The 15,319-nt window shown below is 50.0% G+C and overlaps 1 protein-coding gene and 1 long non-coding RNA gene across 4 annotated transcripts in view; one reads left to right on the plus strand and one right to left on the minus strand.

The window, feature by feature from the left end:
• The window catches only part of GSG1L (GSG1 like), a 278,648-nt gene that overhangs the window by 18,492 nt on the left and 244,837 nt on the right, over window positions 1–15,319 (minus strand). For both annotated transcript variants that reach the window (XM_055365588.2, XM_031002569.3), the window contains one exon: window positions 3,218–3,285. In XM_055365588.2, the coding sequence (XP_055221563.1) occupies window positions 3,218–3,285 (68 nt within the window). The remainder of the gene's footprint in view (window positions 1–3,217; window positions 3,286–15,319) is intronic.
• On the plus strand, window positions 12,443–14,494 carry LOC129527617 (uncharacterized). Of its 2 annotated transcripts, XR_010131438.1 has the most exons (3): window positions 12,443–12,538; window positions 13,244–13,366; window positions 14,079–14,494. It is a non-coding gene; the product is annotated as an uncharacterized lncRNA (long non-coding RNA). The 2 variants fall into 2 exon arrangements; XR_008672617.2 differs by lacking the exon at window positions 14,079–14,494 and having other exon boundaries at window positions 13,244–13,474.

Raw genomic sequence — 15,319 nt, forward strand, 5'->3', positions numbered from 1 at the left:
ATCTGTAGATAGATGATAGATAAATAGGTAGATAGATGACAGGATTGATAGATGATGGATGGATACATTAGATAGATGATAAGATTTATAGATGATAGATGATTGATAGATGGATAGATCATTGGCAGATGAATAATAGATGGATGATGGATGAATAAATAGATTAGATGGATAGACAGATACAGATAGATAGATAGATAGATAGATAGATAGATAGATAGATAGATAGATAGATAGATAAATAGGGAGGGACAGAGAGAGAGAGAGAAATAATGTGGACACGTCTTCTCCCTGCTTAAAATGCCCCGGGCTCCCTGCTGCAGAATCAACTTCTCCTCCACTGCATAGCGAACTCCGTCCCTGTCCTGCCTCCTGCCACCCTCGGCCCCTCCAGCTCTCCTGCCCTCCCATTGCCCTTCCTGCCTCAGCCACCCTGGTCTCCTGGCTATTCCACAAGCACTGTCTGGCTCCTTCCAGCTCTCGGACACACAGGTCCCTCTGCCTGCAAAGCTCTTCGTTTGACTCCTCACCCTTTAGGTCCCAGCTCCGTGGTTTCTCAGAGCGCTGACTCTGAAGGAGTGCCCCTGCCCTGTTTCCTCCCCATCACCACATCTTCCTCCCTTGTTTGTTTTTGAGCTCACTTACTGAATGATTCTCTCTCCCCTCAGACTGTGAGTCCCTGAGGCAGGGGCCGTTGTCTTGCCTGACTCCCTGCTGTCTCTCCAGCACCCACAGGGCTGACGTGCAGCAGATGCTCAATAAACACTCACCAAGGAATGAAAGATGAAATCGTTCAGACTGTTGCCTTATCAAATGGGTCTGATGATTCTTTCACAAGGAGATGCTGCTTGAGGGGGCACTAGGCATCAGGGCAGGGGGTGGATGTGGGGGCTGAGATTGGGGGTAGGGAGAGGGCTGCAGGGACTGGGATTGGGGGTGGAGAGGAGGGTTGTGGAGGCTGAGATTGGGGGCGGGGGGAGGGCTGCAGGGACTGGGATTGGGTGCGGGGGAGGGCTTTGGGGACTGGAATTGGAGGCTGGGGGAGTGCTATGGGGGGCTGGGATTGGGGGCGTGGGAGCGCTGTGGAGGTTGCGATTGGGTGCCAGGGGAGGACTGTGAGGACTGGGATTGGGGGTGGGGGAGGGCTGTGGCAGCTGGGGTTGGGGGCGTGGGGGAGGGCAGTGGGGTTGAGATTGGGAGCAGGGGGAGAGCTGTGGGGCTGAGATTGGGGGTGGGGGGGCAGTGGGGCTGAGACTGGGGGTGGGTGGAAGGCTGTGGGGCTGAGTTTGCGGGTAGGGGGAGGGCTGTGGGCACTGGGATTGGGTTGGGGGGAGGGCTGTGGGCACTGGGATTGGGGGTGGGGTGAGGGCTGTGGGCACTGGGATTGGGGTGGGGGGATGGCTGTGGGCACTGGGATTGGGGGTGGGGGGGAGGGCTGTGGGCACTGGGATTGGGGGTGGGGGGAGGGCTGTGGGCACTGGGATTGGGGGTGGGGGGAGGGCTGTGGGCACTGGGATTGGGGGTGGTGGAGGGGTTTTGCCATTTCCTCTGACCCTGAGAACTCTCGTTCTTAATTCCAGGGCTTGCTTTTCGGGCCACAGTGCCTTGACTCTTACAGTGGTAGGGACCTCCACCCAGGCCCCCAGATGCCCCTAAGACAAGCCCCAAGGCCTCTTTCCACCCAGGGTTTCCTGCCTATTCTGCAGGGAGCCTGGGGAGGCTCACTCCCAAATAAGGGAGCTGAGGACATTCTGGAATGCACCAGGATTCTCAACCTCTATCCCTGCTGTGTGCTTCCCGAGCCCCTCTCTGATGATTTCTTCACTCTGTTGTCCCTGCAGCAGGAGTTCTCCAAACACATCCATCCCCTGGTTTCTGATCCCCTCTTCCAGGAAGCCCTCCATGCTAGCACAGACATGAAACCATGATGTGTGAGCCCACGGTTCACTTCAGCACCATCTCCTGTCCCTCACAGGCCAAAATTGGGCTCTCTTCCCTCTCCTCTTCTCCAAAAAGCCCTCCACCCAAGCTTCTTGGTTCACCACTGTCTCCTCTCCACTAGCAGAGCCATTTCTCATTCAGTTACTAGGATCACAGGATTTGGAATCAGACAGACCTGTGTTTAAATCTCTGCCTTCTTAGTTTGGATTCCCCAGCAGCAGACCCACAGGTAAGAATTTGAGTGCTGGTGATATATTTACGAGGTACAGGGAAATTGGGCAGAAAGGAAAAGTGGGACAGAGATGGGAGGGGAGAGCCACTAAACCTGATGATCATTGACTCTTTATGCCTCAGGGGGATCCCACTCCAGGGTGAGGGAGCTGGGGTATCTATACACCAACTTCCCCGGCACTTCTAGCCTTCTATGGGTGGAGGTGGGGAAGCCTCCAGGCACAGAGATGCAGATACAGATAGATGCCACTGGAGCTTCCTAAAGGTCTGAGAGGGGTGGCCAGGGCACTGACAGTGTCTGCTGTGACTCCTCTGCCAGTGATTAGCTAAGCTATGTGACCTTGCGCAAGTTACTCCACCTCTCTGAGCCTTAATTTCCTCATATGCAAAGTCTAGGCAACAATCCCAGCTGTAGGGACTGGGGGTAAGCAAGGATATGAGATGAGGCATGAAAAGCCCTTAGTACAGAGTGGGATGGGGTGGGGAACACGTGGTGGGCATTACAGCAGGCTCAGCCAAGATCTGACCATTTTAACTTTAATCTTACCTTGGTTCTTCTCTGCTTTGCTTTCTGATCCTGACATTTGTTTTCTGAGCAGTGCCCTAGATTCTGCCTCATGGTGTGCCCCACAGCAAAGTATTTGAAGTGAATGCATCTAAGCTGCCAAGAGTATCCACAGCTCAGACGACTCCTGTCCACGGTCACCTCCCTGCCTCGGCTCCTTCTAGCCAGGACTGTCCTCCCTCAGGCCAGTGGCTAACCCAGGCCTGGCCTTGAGCTGGGTTTTCCCTGCCTGCCTGGAACTCCAGTCTCTTCCTTCCTTTCTTAGCATCCCATCCCGACTGGGAAGGCTGTGGGGAGAGCTGCGTGCAGGGGCTTGCTACCCTGAGACACCAGACTCAGTTTCCTCATCTGTAATGTGTTTGTGGGAGAATGCAGGGTGCAGTGGGGGGTGGGGGCTGGCCTGACTCATCTCCAGGGATTCTTTCTCCTCTGGCAGCCCATGAATCTGTCGTAGCAGGTACCCACAAACAGGCCACTTACGGGCAGGGTATCTCTCGTGGCGGCAGTCTAAGTGAAAGTCCTCCTCGCTCCCGTCCCTCTTCTCCATCCTGGAAAGAAAAAAAAACAAAAACAAAATCCTAGGTAGGAAAGAGAAGGATGAGTGGGCAGAGACCCAAAACCTGAAAAAGTGCAATCTTCACCCCTCTGGAGAATATTTTGCAAAGTAACTTTCCACCTGCTGCCCTGGGGGATTTTGACCACAACCTTGTGAGATGGGCATCATTATTCCCATTCTATTAATGAAGAAACTGAGGCTTTTGGAGGTGATGTGACCGACCCAGTGTCATGCAACTAATCAGTTAGAGGCAGAATAGGAAGGCAAACCCATCATTCTGTCAAAAAGAGGAACATAAATTATGTGTGAATGGTATATATCAAAAGATGTTTACAGCTTCATTTGTTTTCAGAATTATACATTGAAATGCACAGAAATTATTTTGGCAGAATATACACCAAAAGGTTAACGGTGATTATCCCTACATAATGAATATAGGGAATTAACTCCGGAGGCTTCTTTTTGCTAACTTTATTTTCTGATGGGGGGCAACAGGCTCTTATTTGCTAAGCAGCATTTCCCTCCCCCTCCACCCACCCCAGAGACAAGGTCTCACTCTGTCGCCCAGGCTGGAGTGCAGTAGCACAATCGGAGCTTGCTGCAGCCTCCAACATCCTGGGTTTAAGCAATCCTCCTGCCTTAGCTTTCCAAGTAGGTGGGACTACAAGCATGTGTTACCACATCCAGCTAATTTTTAAATTTTTCTATAGAGATGGGGTCTTGTCGTGTTGGCCAGGCTGATCTCAAACTCCCGGCTTCAAGGGATCCTCCTGCGTCTGCCTCCCAAAACTCTGGGATTATAGGCATGAGCCACTGTGCTCGGCTCTGGGAAGCATTTCTTAACTGCATTAAAACACATCTTTTTTTTTTTTTTTTTGACATGGAGTCTCGCTCTGTTGCCCAGGCTGGAGTGCAGTGGCACGGTCTCGGCTCACTGCACCCTCCACCTCCCAGGCTCAAGAGATTCTCCTGCCTCAGCCTCCCGAGTAGCTGGGATTACAGGTACCTGCCACTGCGCCCAGCTAATTTTTGTACTTTTATTAGAGACAGGGTTTCACCATGTTGGCCAGTCTGGTCTCAAACTCCTGACCTCAGGTGATCTGCCCACCTCGGCCTCCCAATAAAACACTTCCTAAAGATAATTCTATGTACTATCAAAGCCCCAGTCTCCCAAATTCTGGCACAGTGTTCTTCCCCACCAACAATTACAAGAGCTTCTCAGTGTGGTTTCTCTCTCCTCCGTCATCTCAGGGTTGCGGTGGTCCCAGAGGGAGCAGCCTCTGCTGGGTGGCAGCAGAGGAGAAGCATGGAGCAGAGGCTGTTGAGGACCTGGACAGTGGAGGCAGATGCATGGCCTCTGACACAGCTCCAAACTTAGACCCTCACCTGCATCCCACTGATGGCTGGGCCCGAGAACGGATGCGGTCATGTTCCCTCATTGCACACATGCATTTGTAACCCAGGTAAATTCCAGAGTTCCACACGGTCCTGTCCAAATGGGCATCACATTAGAGAAACACAATCTAGTCCTCTCAAGTAAGAACAACTCCAGGCTAGGCATGGTGGCTCATATCTGTTTTCCTAGCATTTTGGGAGGCCGAGGCAGGAGGATCACTTGAGGTCAGGAGTTCAAGACCAGCCCAGGCAACATAGCAAGACCCTCATCTCTAGAAAACATCAAAAAAGAAGCCAGTGCATGCCAGAGTGGTGGTGTGTGCTTCTAGTCCCAGCCACTCAGGGGGCTGAGGCAGGAGGATTGCTTGAGCCCAGGAGATCAAGGCTGCAGTGAGCCATGATTATACCACTGCACTCCAGCCTGGGCAACATAGCAAGAACCCCATCTCTAGAAAAAAATAAAAAATAAGCCAGCACATGTGGTGTGGTGATGTGTGCCTCTGGTCTCAGCTACAGTCTCGGCTGAGGTGGGAGGATCGCTTGAGCCCAGGAGATCGAGGTTGCAGTGAGCTGTGATTATACCACTGCACTCCAGCCCAAGCAACAAGTGAGACCCCGTCTGAGGAAAAAAAAAAAAAAAAAAAACCCAATCATTATCGTCTCTCCTAAAGCACACAGTGGGTGCTCCAATCCACACAGCTTGACATCTTTCCTCCATCCCTCTCTTTTCTCTCACTTGTCTTGCAGCTGTCCTAAAATCTCTCTCACCCTGTCTTTGTCTCATTTTCAACACTTCCCCTAAACTCTCTTCAGTGTCCTTGGTGGGGCATGTCCCCTTTTCCCCACCCTCCCTGTCTTTCCACTGCTATCTTCTCTTCTCTCATGCAAGGAAGGCTCAATCCTTTCCAAAACAAATGCCCTATCTCTGTTCCCTGACTCTTCCCATCACCTCTTATTCCTAGTTGCATATCCAGGAAGCCTGAGCTGGAGGAGAAGATGGGGGAAGGTGAGAGTGACAAGCTAGCAATGCCAAAGTGTCCTTAGTAGAAGGGAGAGAGATACTCATATACTGATAATCACCATTCATTCATTCATTCGCTCATTCACCAGGAACTTCCTGAGGACCTTCTCTGTTGGCACCAGATGCTGTGTGGATAGAAATGTCTCTTTCGTAACCTCTGCCCTCAGAGTCCTTCTGGCCTAGTAGGGAAGACAAGCTTGCACCCTAGTTAGAAAATGGCAGGCAAGGCTGGGTGTGGTGGCTCATGCCTATAATCCCAGTGCTTTGGGAGGCTGCAGTGGGCAGATTGCTTGAGCCCAAGAGTTCGAGACCAGCCTGGGCAACATGGTGAAATTCCATCTCTACAAATACTAGCTGGGTGTGGTGATGTGTTCCTGTGGTCCCAGCTACCTAGGAAGCTGAGTTGGGAGGATCACTTGAGCCCAGGAGACAGAGGCTACGGTGAGCCATGATCTCATCACTGTGCTTCAGCCTGGGTAACAGAGTGATACCTTGTCTCAAAAAGTAAAAAAGATCAGGCATTGAATAACACTACACAAGGACTGTCTGCACCAAGGGGCTAGGCCTGTACTTCCCAGGGAACATACTCTGAACTTTTTCTGCTTATAAGCATCTCCTGTGGCCTGAGTGGCCCTAGGCACCAAACCAAAGGAATGAGTGTTGATGCCATAGAAAGGCAAATTTCAGTTCAACAAAAGGATAATGTCTTTTTTTTTAAGTTTTTCTTTTTTTTTTTAGATGGAGTCTCACTCTGTTGTCCAGGCTGGAGAGCAGTGGTGCGATCTCAGCTCACCGCAACCTCCTCCTCCTGGGTTCAAGCAATTCTCCTGCCTCAGCCTCCTGAGTAGCTGGGATCACAGGCATGTGCCACCACACCTGGCTAATTTTGTATTTTTAGTAGAGACGGGGATCTCGCCATGTTGCCCAGGCTGGTCTCGAACTCCTGACCTCAGGTGATCCACCCACCTTGGCCTCCCAAAGTGCTGGAATTACAGGCGTGAACCACCATGCCTGGCCCAAAAAAGTCTTTTAATAAAAACATCTTGGCTATTTTCCTGATAAAACAAGCTTGTTTCAAAAACAAACAAAAAAATCTCCAACACCTTAGAGACAGCAAAAATCCCCCTATAATCACATCTCCATGTAATGGGATCAACATTGTTAGCAGTTTGGTATTTATTTTTTCAGAATTAATACTTTTTCTACACAAATAGACTCAAATTAAACATATTTTTGAAACTGATTTTCTTTTTACCTATCCAGAAATTTTTCATTTGAGTACACCTAGATCTCACCCACCTTTTTTTCTTATAGCTCTATATAAAAGAGTAATTAATATTCAATACCCCCATTGGTAGACATTTAGGTGTTTCCTCATTTTTGTTGACTCTTCCAAATAATGGTGCGTGTGGTAAGTTTCCATCAGCAGAGGTGCTCAGGACTAGAGTATCACCAGTCATGAAGTCAGAGCTGGACTCAAACATTGGTTAGGAGAGTGGACCAGGTAACAGCCCCTCCTCATCCCGGAACACCACCTCCCTGGCCACATCCAGCACCTCTCGGTCAACAGAGGCCTGTCCTATTGCATAAAGGGCTTCCAACATCCTCCTGCTTTTCACAGCCTTGACCTTGAACCAACCCCTCCATCCATCCTCAGCTCCCAATTCTCCTGGTTTCTTTTCATTGTTGTTGTTGTTGAGACGGAGTCTCGCTCTGTCGCCCAGGCTGGCATGCAGTGGTGTGATCTTGGCTCACTGCAACTTCCACCTCCTGGGTTCAGGCAATTCTCCTGCCTCAGCCTCCCAAGTATCTGGAATTACAGGTGTGTGCCACCAAGTTTGGTTAATTTTTTTGTATTTTTAGTAGAGATGGGGTTTTGCTATGTTGACCAGGCTGGTCTCAAACTCCTGACCTCAGGTGATCCACCCACCTCAGCCTCCCAATGTGCTGGGATTACAGGCGTGAGCCACCACGCCTGGTCTCTCCTGGTTTCTTCTCTGAAGTCTCATCTTCCTCCAGGCCTCAAGCTGGGCACCTCCTTGGCTTCTGCTGGGAGCCTCAGCCTTGGAAAGTGCGGCCCTATGAGCAAAGGGGCTGATGTCTAAGGAGATAGTCAGTCCAGCCTGGCACAATACCTTCCCTCCCTCATCACCCAAGCCTTGTTGCCCAGAGACCTCCACTCAACAGTTGACATACCCAGTAACACCTGCCAAGGAGAGAGCCAGGACTTGTGCTGGGCTTGGGGACCACAGGGACCACCCAGAAAGACCCCTGCCCTCAAGGATCTCTTGTTGGTTTTACCCATACACAAATAACGTGGCTTCATGTGCTAAGTTTCAGGCCAGGAGGATATGAAGAGGGTTGACAGGGCCAATAACTATCTAGTCCAGGGGTTGGTGAACGTTTGCTGTAAAGCCTCAGATAGTAAATATGTGAGGCTTTGCAAGCCATATGTTCTCTCTCACAACTACTCAACTCTGCCCCTGCCGTGAAAGCAGACGTAGACGAGATAGAAACAAATGGGTGTGGATAGCAGCAGGTGGTGGGCGGGATTCGGCCTGCGTGGATAGCGTGTTAATGCCTGGTCAAGCCCAGTGGTTCTCAGCTTGGCTGCACAGTGAAGCCACCACGGGAGTTTTTAATTACAGCGAGTGGGGAGCAGCGCTGGAATGTGCAGCCTGGGTTGAAAACCACTGGTGCAGGGACCAGCGGAGGCTTCTCGGGGTGGTACCGTTTGAGCTGCATCATGAAGGCCATAGGACCTGCTCGCTTCCTTTTTATTTTGTCTTTGTTGTTGTTGTTGTTGTTTTAATTTTTATTTATTTATTTATTTTTGAGACAGAGTCTTACTCTCTCACCCAGGCTAGAGTGAAGTGGTGCGATCTCGGCTCACTGCAACCTCCGCCTCCCGGATTCTTCCGCCTCAGCCTCCCTAGTAGCTGGGACTACGGTCGTGCACCATCACACCCGGCTACTTTTTGTATTTTTAGTAGAGACGGGGTTTCACCATGCTGCCCAGGCTGGTCTCCAACTCCTGACTTCAACTGATCCACCTACCTTGGCCTCCCAAAGTGCTGGGATTACAGGTGTGAGCCACCCCACCCGGCCAGCTTTTAATTCTTTTTAACTTGCATTTTAGATTCAGGGTACGTGTGCAGGTTTGTTACAGAGGTAAATTGCATGTCACGGGGGTTTGGTGTACAGATTATTTTGTCACCCAGGTAATGAGCATAGTACCTGATAGATGGCTTTTTGGTCCCCTCCCTCTTCCCACCCTCCACCTTCAAGTAGGCCCCGGTGTCTGTTGTTCCCTCTATGTGTCCATGTGTTCTCATCATTTAGCTCTCACTTATATGTAAGAACATGCAGTATTTGGTTTTCTGTTCCTGTGTTAGTTTGCTAAGGATAATGGCCTCCAGGCTCCATCCATGTTGCTGCAAAGGACATGATCTCATTCTTTTTTCTGGTTGCGTAGTATTCCATGGTGTGTATGTACCACATTTTCTTTATGCAGTCTACCACTGATGGGCATTTAGGTTGATTTTATGTCTTTCCTACTGTGAAGAGCGCTGCTGACCTGCTCATATCTAAGAGAGGAAGCTGAGCTCCAAGACTAGGCTTGCCCATCTTTCTATGACGCAGTGTTGCCATTCTGGAAAGAGCTGGTTTCCTTGCATAGACTTGAGACTCTCCACCAGATTCAGCAAGCAAGACACGGGATCTGCAGAATCTGCAGGGTCTTGGCCGCCCTCTGGGCCTGACTAGGGCTTGGCGGTGGTTCTGGGCAAGGGCTGAGTGCCCCCAGTGGCGGGGCTACCTGGCAGGAAACACGGAGGGGACAAGGGTAGGCTTTGGGCACAGTGAGACCTTGGGCCCTGGAGTGAGGTGGAATCATGGTTGAGCTCAGCTCTGCGATTAACAGGCAGCATGACCCTGTGCAGCTCACTGGGCCGCTCTGAATCTCAGTTTTCTTATGTGTGCACTGGGCATAATACCGGTGGTCATTTCACAACAGTAACGACCACTGCCACTGACTCCCTGGTTGTTGTAAGGACTCAAGCCCAGGACCTGCCACAGAAGATAGGCTCAGAGCATGTTCACTACTGCTATCTTTAAACTTCTCTAATAGTCTGATAGTCTGCCTTCCCTAATACTTTTCTTTTTCTTTTCTTTCTTTGAGCCAAAATCTCACTCTGTCACCCAGGCTGGAGTGCAGTGGCACAATCATATCTCACTGTAACCTTGACCTTCTGGGCTCAAGCGATCCTCCCACCACAGCCTTCCAAGCAGCTGGGACTACAGGCACACACCACCACCCCCAGCTAATTCTTTCATTTTTTGTAAAAACAGGGTCTCACTATATTGCCCAGGCTGGTCTCGAACTCCTGGCTTCAAGTGATTCTCCCACCTTGGCCTTCCAAAGAGCTGGGATTACAGGCGTGAGCCACTGCACCCGGCCCCCTTAATCCATTTTCAACTCAGAGAGAAGGATGGGGTTTCTCTCATTCTATGATTGTAGCCTCAGGGTCTAGCACAGTGTGTGGCACAAAGTATTGTAAATAATGCAAGAAAAAATACAAAAATTAGCCAGGCGTGGTGGCGGGCACCTATAATCCCAGCTACTCTGGAGGCTGAGGCAGGAGAGTCACCTGCAGTGAGCCGAGATTGCACCATTGCACTCCAGCCTGGGTGACAGAGGGAGAACCCGTCTCAAGGAAAAAAAAAAAAAAAAAGGAAGGGAGAGAGGGAAGGAGGAAGGGAGGTGAGGGAGGGAGGAAAAACAGTTTGAAGCTAAGAGCAGCCCGCAGGGGAGGTAGCCAAGGGTCATCAGCAATGCTGAGCTCCCTGTGGGAAAAGGAGCAATGGTAAATGTCACTACGTGACAATTTCCTTTGATTTGAACTGCAATTTCCTGCAGGAAACATTAGGCATTTTCTGAAGACATGAAGACAGATTTACTTTTTTTTTTTCTTTTGACAGGGTTTTACTCTGTCACCCAGGCTTGTGTGCAGTGGTACAATCATAGATCACTGCAGCCTCCACCTCCTGGCTTCAAGTGATCCTCCTGCCTCAGCCTCCTAAAGTGCTAGGATTACAGTCATGAGCCATTGCACCCAACCAGATTTGCTTTTTTCATAAGATGGTGGTGGTGTAAGAAACATCCACTGATATGGTTTGGATATTTGTCCCCTCTAAATCTTATGCTGAAATGTGATCCCCAATGTTGGAGGTGGGGCCTGGTGGGAGGTATTTTGGTCCCTCATGAATGGCTTGGTAATAAGTGAGTTCTCATTAGTTCAGGAGAGAGCTGGTTGTTTAAAGGAGCCTGGCATCTCCACCTCTCTCTTGCTCCTTTGCTCATTGTGTGATGTACCTGCTCCTCTTCTATCATAAGTAAAAGCTTCCTGAGGCCTCACCAGAAGCTGAGCAGATGCTGGCACCATGCTTCTTGTAGAGCCTGCAGAAACACAAGCCACATAAACCTCTCTTCCTTATAAATTACCCAGCCTCAGGTATTCTTTTATGGCAATGCAAAACAGACTAACACACCCGTAAATCTAAATAAGGTCCTTGAAGGGCTGATGGGGATGCTTGGTGTGAAACAGTGCTCAGAACTGGCATCAGGTGGAACCGGGCACCCCAGACGTGTCACATCCCTCCAGGGGTTGGGGCAGTGGCTCCACTACTCACCACCCTTGTGCCTGGACAAGTCTTGATTTTCTCATCTGATAAATGGGCACATAATGTACCTATTCTTCTGGTTGTTATAAGGATTAAACTAATTAACAATGCAAAGCATGCTGGACAATATAGGGAGATCTAGTCTCTACCAAAAACAAAACAAAACAAATTATCCAGGTGCTAAGGCTCATGCCTGTAGTCCCAACTACTCGGGAGGCCGAGGTGGGAGGATCACCCAAGGCTGCTGCAATGAGCTATGATTGCACCACTGCACTCCAGCCTGGGTGACAGAGCGACATCCTCTCTCAAATAAATAAAACAATAAATAAATGTAAAGCTCAAGCTATTTAGAGCAGTACTGAGAACACTGCCTGGTGCTTGCCATTATTATCATCATATTATTATTACTATTGTCACCATTGTCATCCTCACCTCTGCGGTCTTTCTGGTCCTGTCACTCTGTGACTGCATATTCAGCCCCACCTCCCAGTTCCAGAGGTGGAAGGTATGAACTACTGTAATGCACTATCCGGTGCCCCCTCCCCAAACACACACTCCTTTCCTCCATTCCAGCATTTAGAGCTGTCGCTGTCATTGCCTCAGGAAAGGGATATTTTGCAAGAAGCAGAGGAAGGGCTTCAAAGGTATCGAAAACCTCTGGATTCAGGGCAGGCAAAACCCACAGGAGGTCATGGCACTGCCCTTTGCCCCAGAAGAGACAGAGTCCCCCAAACTGGGGACAAGGAACTTCAGAGCAGGAGCTAAGTGTGAGTAGATGCTGTGGTGCCTAGAAAGATGGAAGAGCCCCAGGGAAAGTGACAGTGACAAAGGCACCTGTTCAGACGTGAACAGCACCAGCCCTATTTCACAGATGTGAAAGTTGAAGCGAAGACAGATTCGTAACTTTTGCCCAGTTTCTTGGTAGCCTGGCTGTCCAATACAAAACAGAGCCCTGTTTCAGTGTTTGTGAACTGCCATGGGTAAAACCGTGGCTGAACTGAAGGGACCTCTATGACATCACTGAATGTGGAGCTGGGAGGAGATTTGCACAATGGGCCTTCGTGAGCAGTCCTGGTAGCTCCAACCCTGCAGCTGGCTTGTGGCAGGGCTGGGATCTGAGCTTGGGTTTATGGTCCCTGGAGCTAGAGTGAGTTTCCACGGTACCCTGCCGACTGCCAGCAGGCAGGGGATTCCTGATCAGACCCACCCCGGGCAGGCTTGCACTGTGAGGTCCTCATGGAAAGTGGGGCTGGGGACCCTCCATCACTGGCTCTGCCAGAACTGCTGCAGAGGTGTTGGAGGTGACTGTGCCATCCCACAGTCACTGTCCCCAATAGCCCACCATAGTCTGGAGTCTGATGGAGGCTGGGTGTTTGCTCTTTTTAAGAGAAAAGGCGGATGCAGGCAAGTGATGGAGCTGGGAGGCTCTGAGGACACTGAGGGAGGGTTTCGGGGAGGACCAGAACTGATATCTCACTAGGAGGCCACACTGTACCTGCCGGCCTGATTCCAGGGCCGAATGTGGCCACAATAGCCAGGGGCATTATCAGGGGGCCTACCAGGCCCCATCTCTGCTGTGGCAGGGGTGGGTGTCATGTGCCCTGGGGCCTCCCCAGCCTCCACTGCCCCTGCTCCAGGCTGTCATCCCCCCCCATGTTCTCCATCCTATATGGTTCCATCTGTGCCATCCTCAAAGCCAGCCCCTCTCTCTCTGGCCCCAGACTGGCTCTGTTTCCCAAATATCCAGCCACTACTTTGTATGAATTAATAGCCTACATGTTGTGCTTCTGCAACTATCTGTAATAAAGGACTAAGACTCCCCCCACCCCCTTAATTTTCTTCTCTTTTTTAGACATGGGGTCTTGCCCTATTGCCCAGCCTGGAGTGCGGTGGAGCAATCATAACTCACTGAAGCCTCCAATTCATGGGCTCAAGTGATCCTCCACCCACGTCGGCCTCCTGAGCAGCTGGAATTGTAAGTGTGTGCCAACATGCCTGGTTCCCACTTAATTTTCAATCTGTCTTGAACCAATTTTTTCATAAAAAATGAAAATGAAATGAAAAAAATGCATAGAAAAGGCAAGCATGAGTGTCCAGCAATGTCAATTTGTTATGAAAGCTTCCATTTATCTCAATTTCTGTCCTTACATCACAAAGGATGTTTGCAAACGGGCAATGGTCCAGGGACCACACTTTGAGTAGCACTGTTCTGTAAGGCCCTTTTCTCTCCTCTGGCCTTGGCTGGCCACATCCACCTCCTGACCCTATGACTGGGGCTGCACCTGCTCTATCCTCCAGCCCAGTACTTCGCAAATTTAACGGTGCTCCAAGATCACCCGAGAAGCTTGTTCACATAAAGCCTCTGATTCAGCAGGTCTAAGGTGGGGTCTGAGATTCTGCATTTTGAGCAGGCTTCCAGGTGAGGCCAACGCTGCTGGGCCCAGGCTTTGGCCAGGTGAGGGGTTCAGCCCAGCCCAGGCTTCCCATCCTCTCTCCATGGTCCTGGTGGCAAATGGCCATGATCAAAGAGCCAGCCACCTCCTTCCCGCCTCTGAAGCTCCCTCCAGCTGGCAGATATTTAAAAGAAAGCATGAAAGTTCAGGGAGTGAACATTCCTTCCAGATTCCTTCCAGATGTTCCTTTCAGATGTTCCTCCCACCATCCTTTGATAATTTTTTCACTTCAAGGACCATCTCGTGTTTTCACCTCCCCGTGTATGGGTGCTGGCTGATGATCCGATCACATGAGCCGCGTGAAGGCTCTGAATCTCCACGGTGCCATCTCCAGTTTCTGGGCATCGCGTTCCTCTCAAGAATGAACGGCGATTTCAAAGGACCCCAACACTGGGTGATGGCGTGCAAGGTGTTACCGAGAAATAAACTTCAAGCAGTGAAGACAGATGGATGAGATGGAGCTGTGATTGAACATGTCTCAGAGGTTAGACATCTAAGAAACAGTCGCAGAGGACAAAGAACACATTGATTTTTAAATAAGCAATTCACGATGGAATGAAAAATGGAATTAAAAGGAATTTTGGGCAAATAAATGACTGCAGGTAGTAAATTAAGATTCCATAACATCACGTAAAAAGGGTCATTGCAAGTTAGGGGGAAATAAATGGGTTTTTAAGAGAGACTTTTTTTTCTTTTCCCATTTTCTGAGTAAATATCATCATGATATAAAACATTTGGAAAATAACACAGAAGGAGATAAAGCCATGCGCATGTCAGTGCCTTAGCTTGATCTTTACGTGTAATTTACAGTTTTGTCTCCCGTTTCTCCAATACTGGGTTTTAAAAAGAGACCTCGGCCGGGCGCGGTGGCTCACGCCTGTGATCCCAGCACTTTGGGAGGCCGAGGCGAGTGGATCACAAGGTCAGGAGTTCAAGACCAGCCTGACCAACAAGGTGAAACCCCGTCTCTACTAAAAATACAAAAAAATTAGCCAGGCATGGTGGCGTGTGCCTGTAATCTCAGCTACTAGGGAGGCTGAGGCAGGAGAATCGCTTAAACTGGGGAGGCAGAGGTTGCAGTGAGCCAAGATCACGCCACTGCACTCCAGCCTGGCGACAGAACGAGACTCTGTCTTAAAAAAAAAAAAAAAAAAAAGAGAGAGACCTCTAGATATTAACACCTTGAAGTTACACTTTGGTTATTTCTAGAATTGCATGGGTTAGCAATGATTACCTGGCAATACAAATAATCACTGGCATGGTGGTGGTCCCCACCCCAAAACCCCATCCCCATCTTTGACAACCCCTAAGGAGTCCGTCCACCCATAGAGTCCCCACCGACAGCACGAAACCTCCAGACCGGACTTGTCTCAGAAGTCCCTTTCAGCACCCAGACGACGCCAGGAGGGAGAACAGACGGGAGGATACCTGAGGCGTGATGCTGCCCAGCTTGGCGGAGGAGATGGTGGGGAAGG

Source organism: Gorilla gorilla, chromosome 18 (assembly GCF_029281585.2).
Source record: "Gorilla gorilla gorilla isolate KB3781 chromosome 18, NHGRI_mGorGor1-v2.1_pri, whole genome shotgun sequence".
Taxonomy (NCBI): Eukaryota; Metazoa; Chordata; class Mammalia; order Primates; family Hominidae; genus Gorilla; species Gorilla gorilla.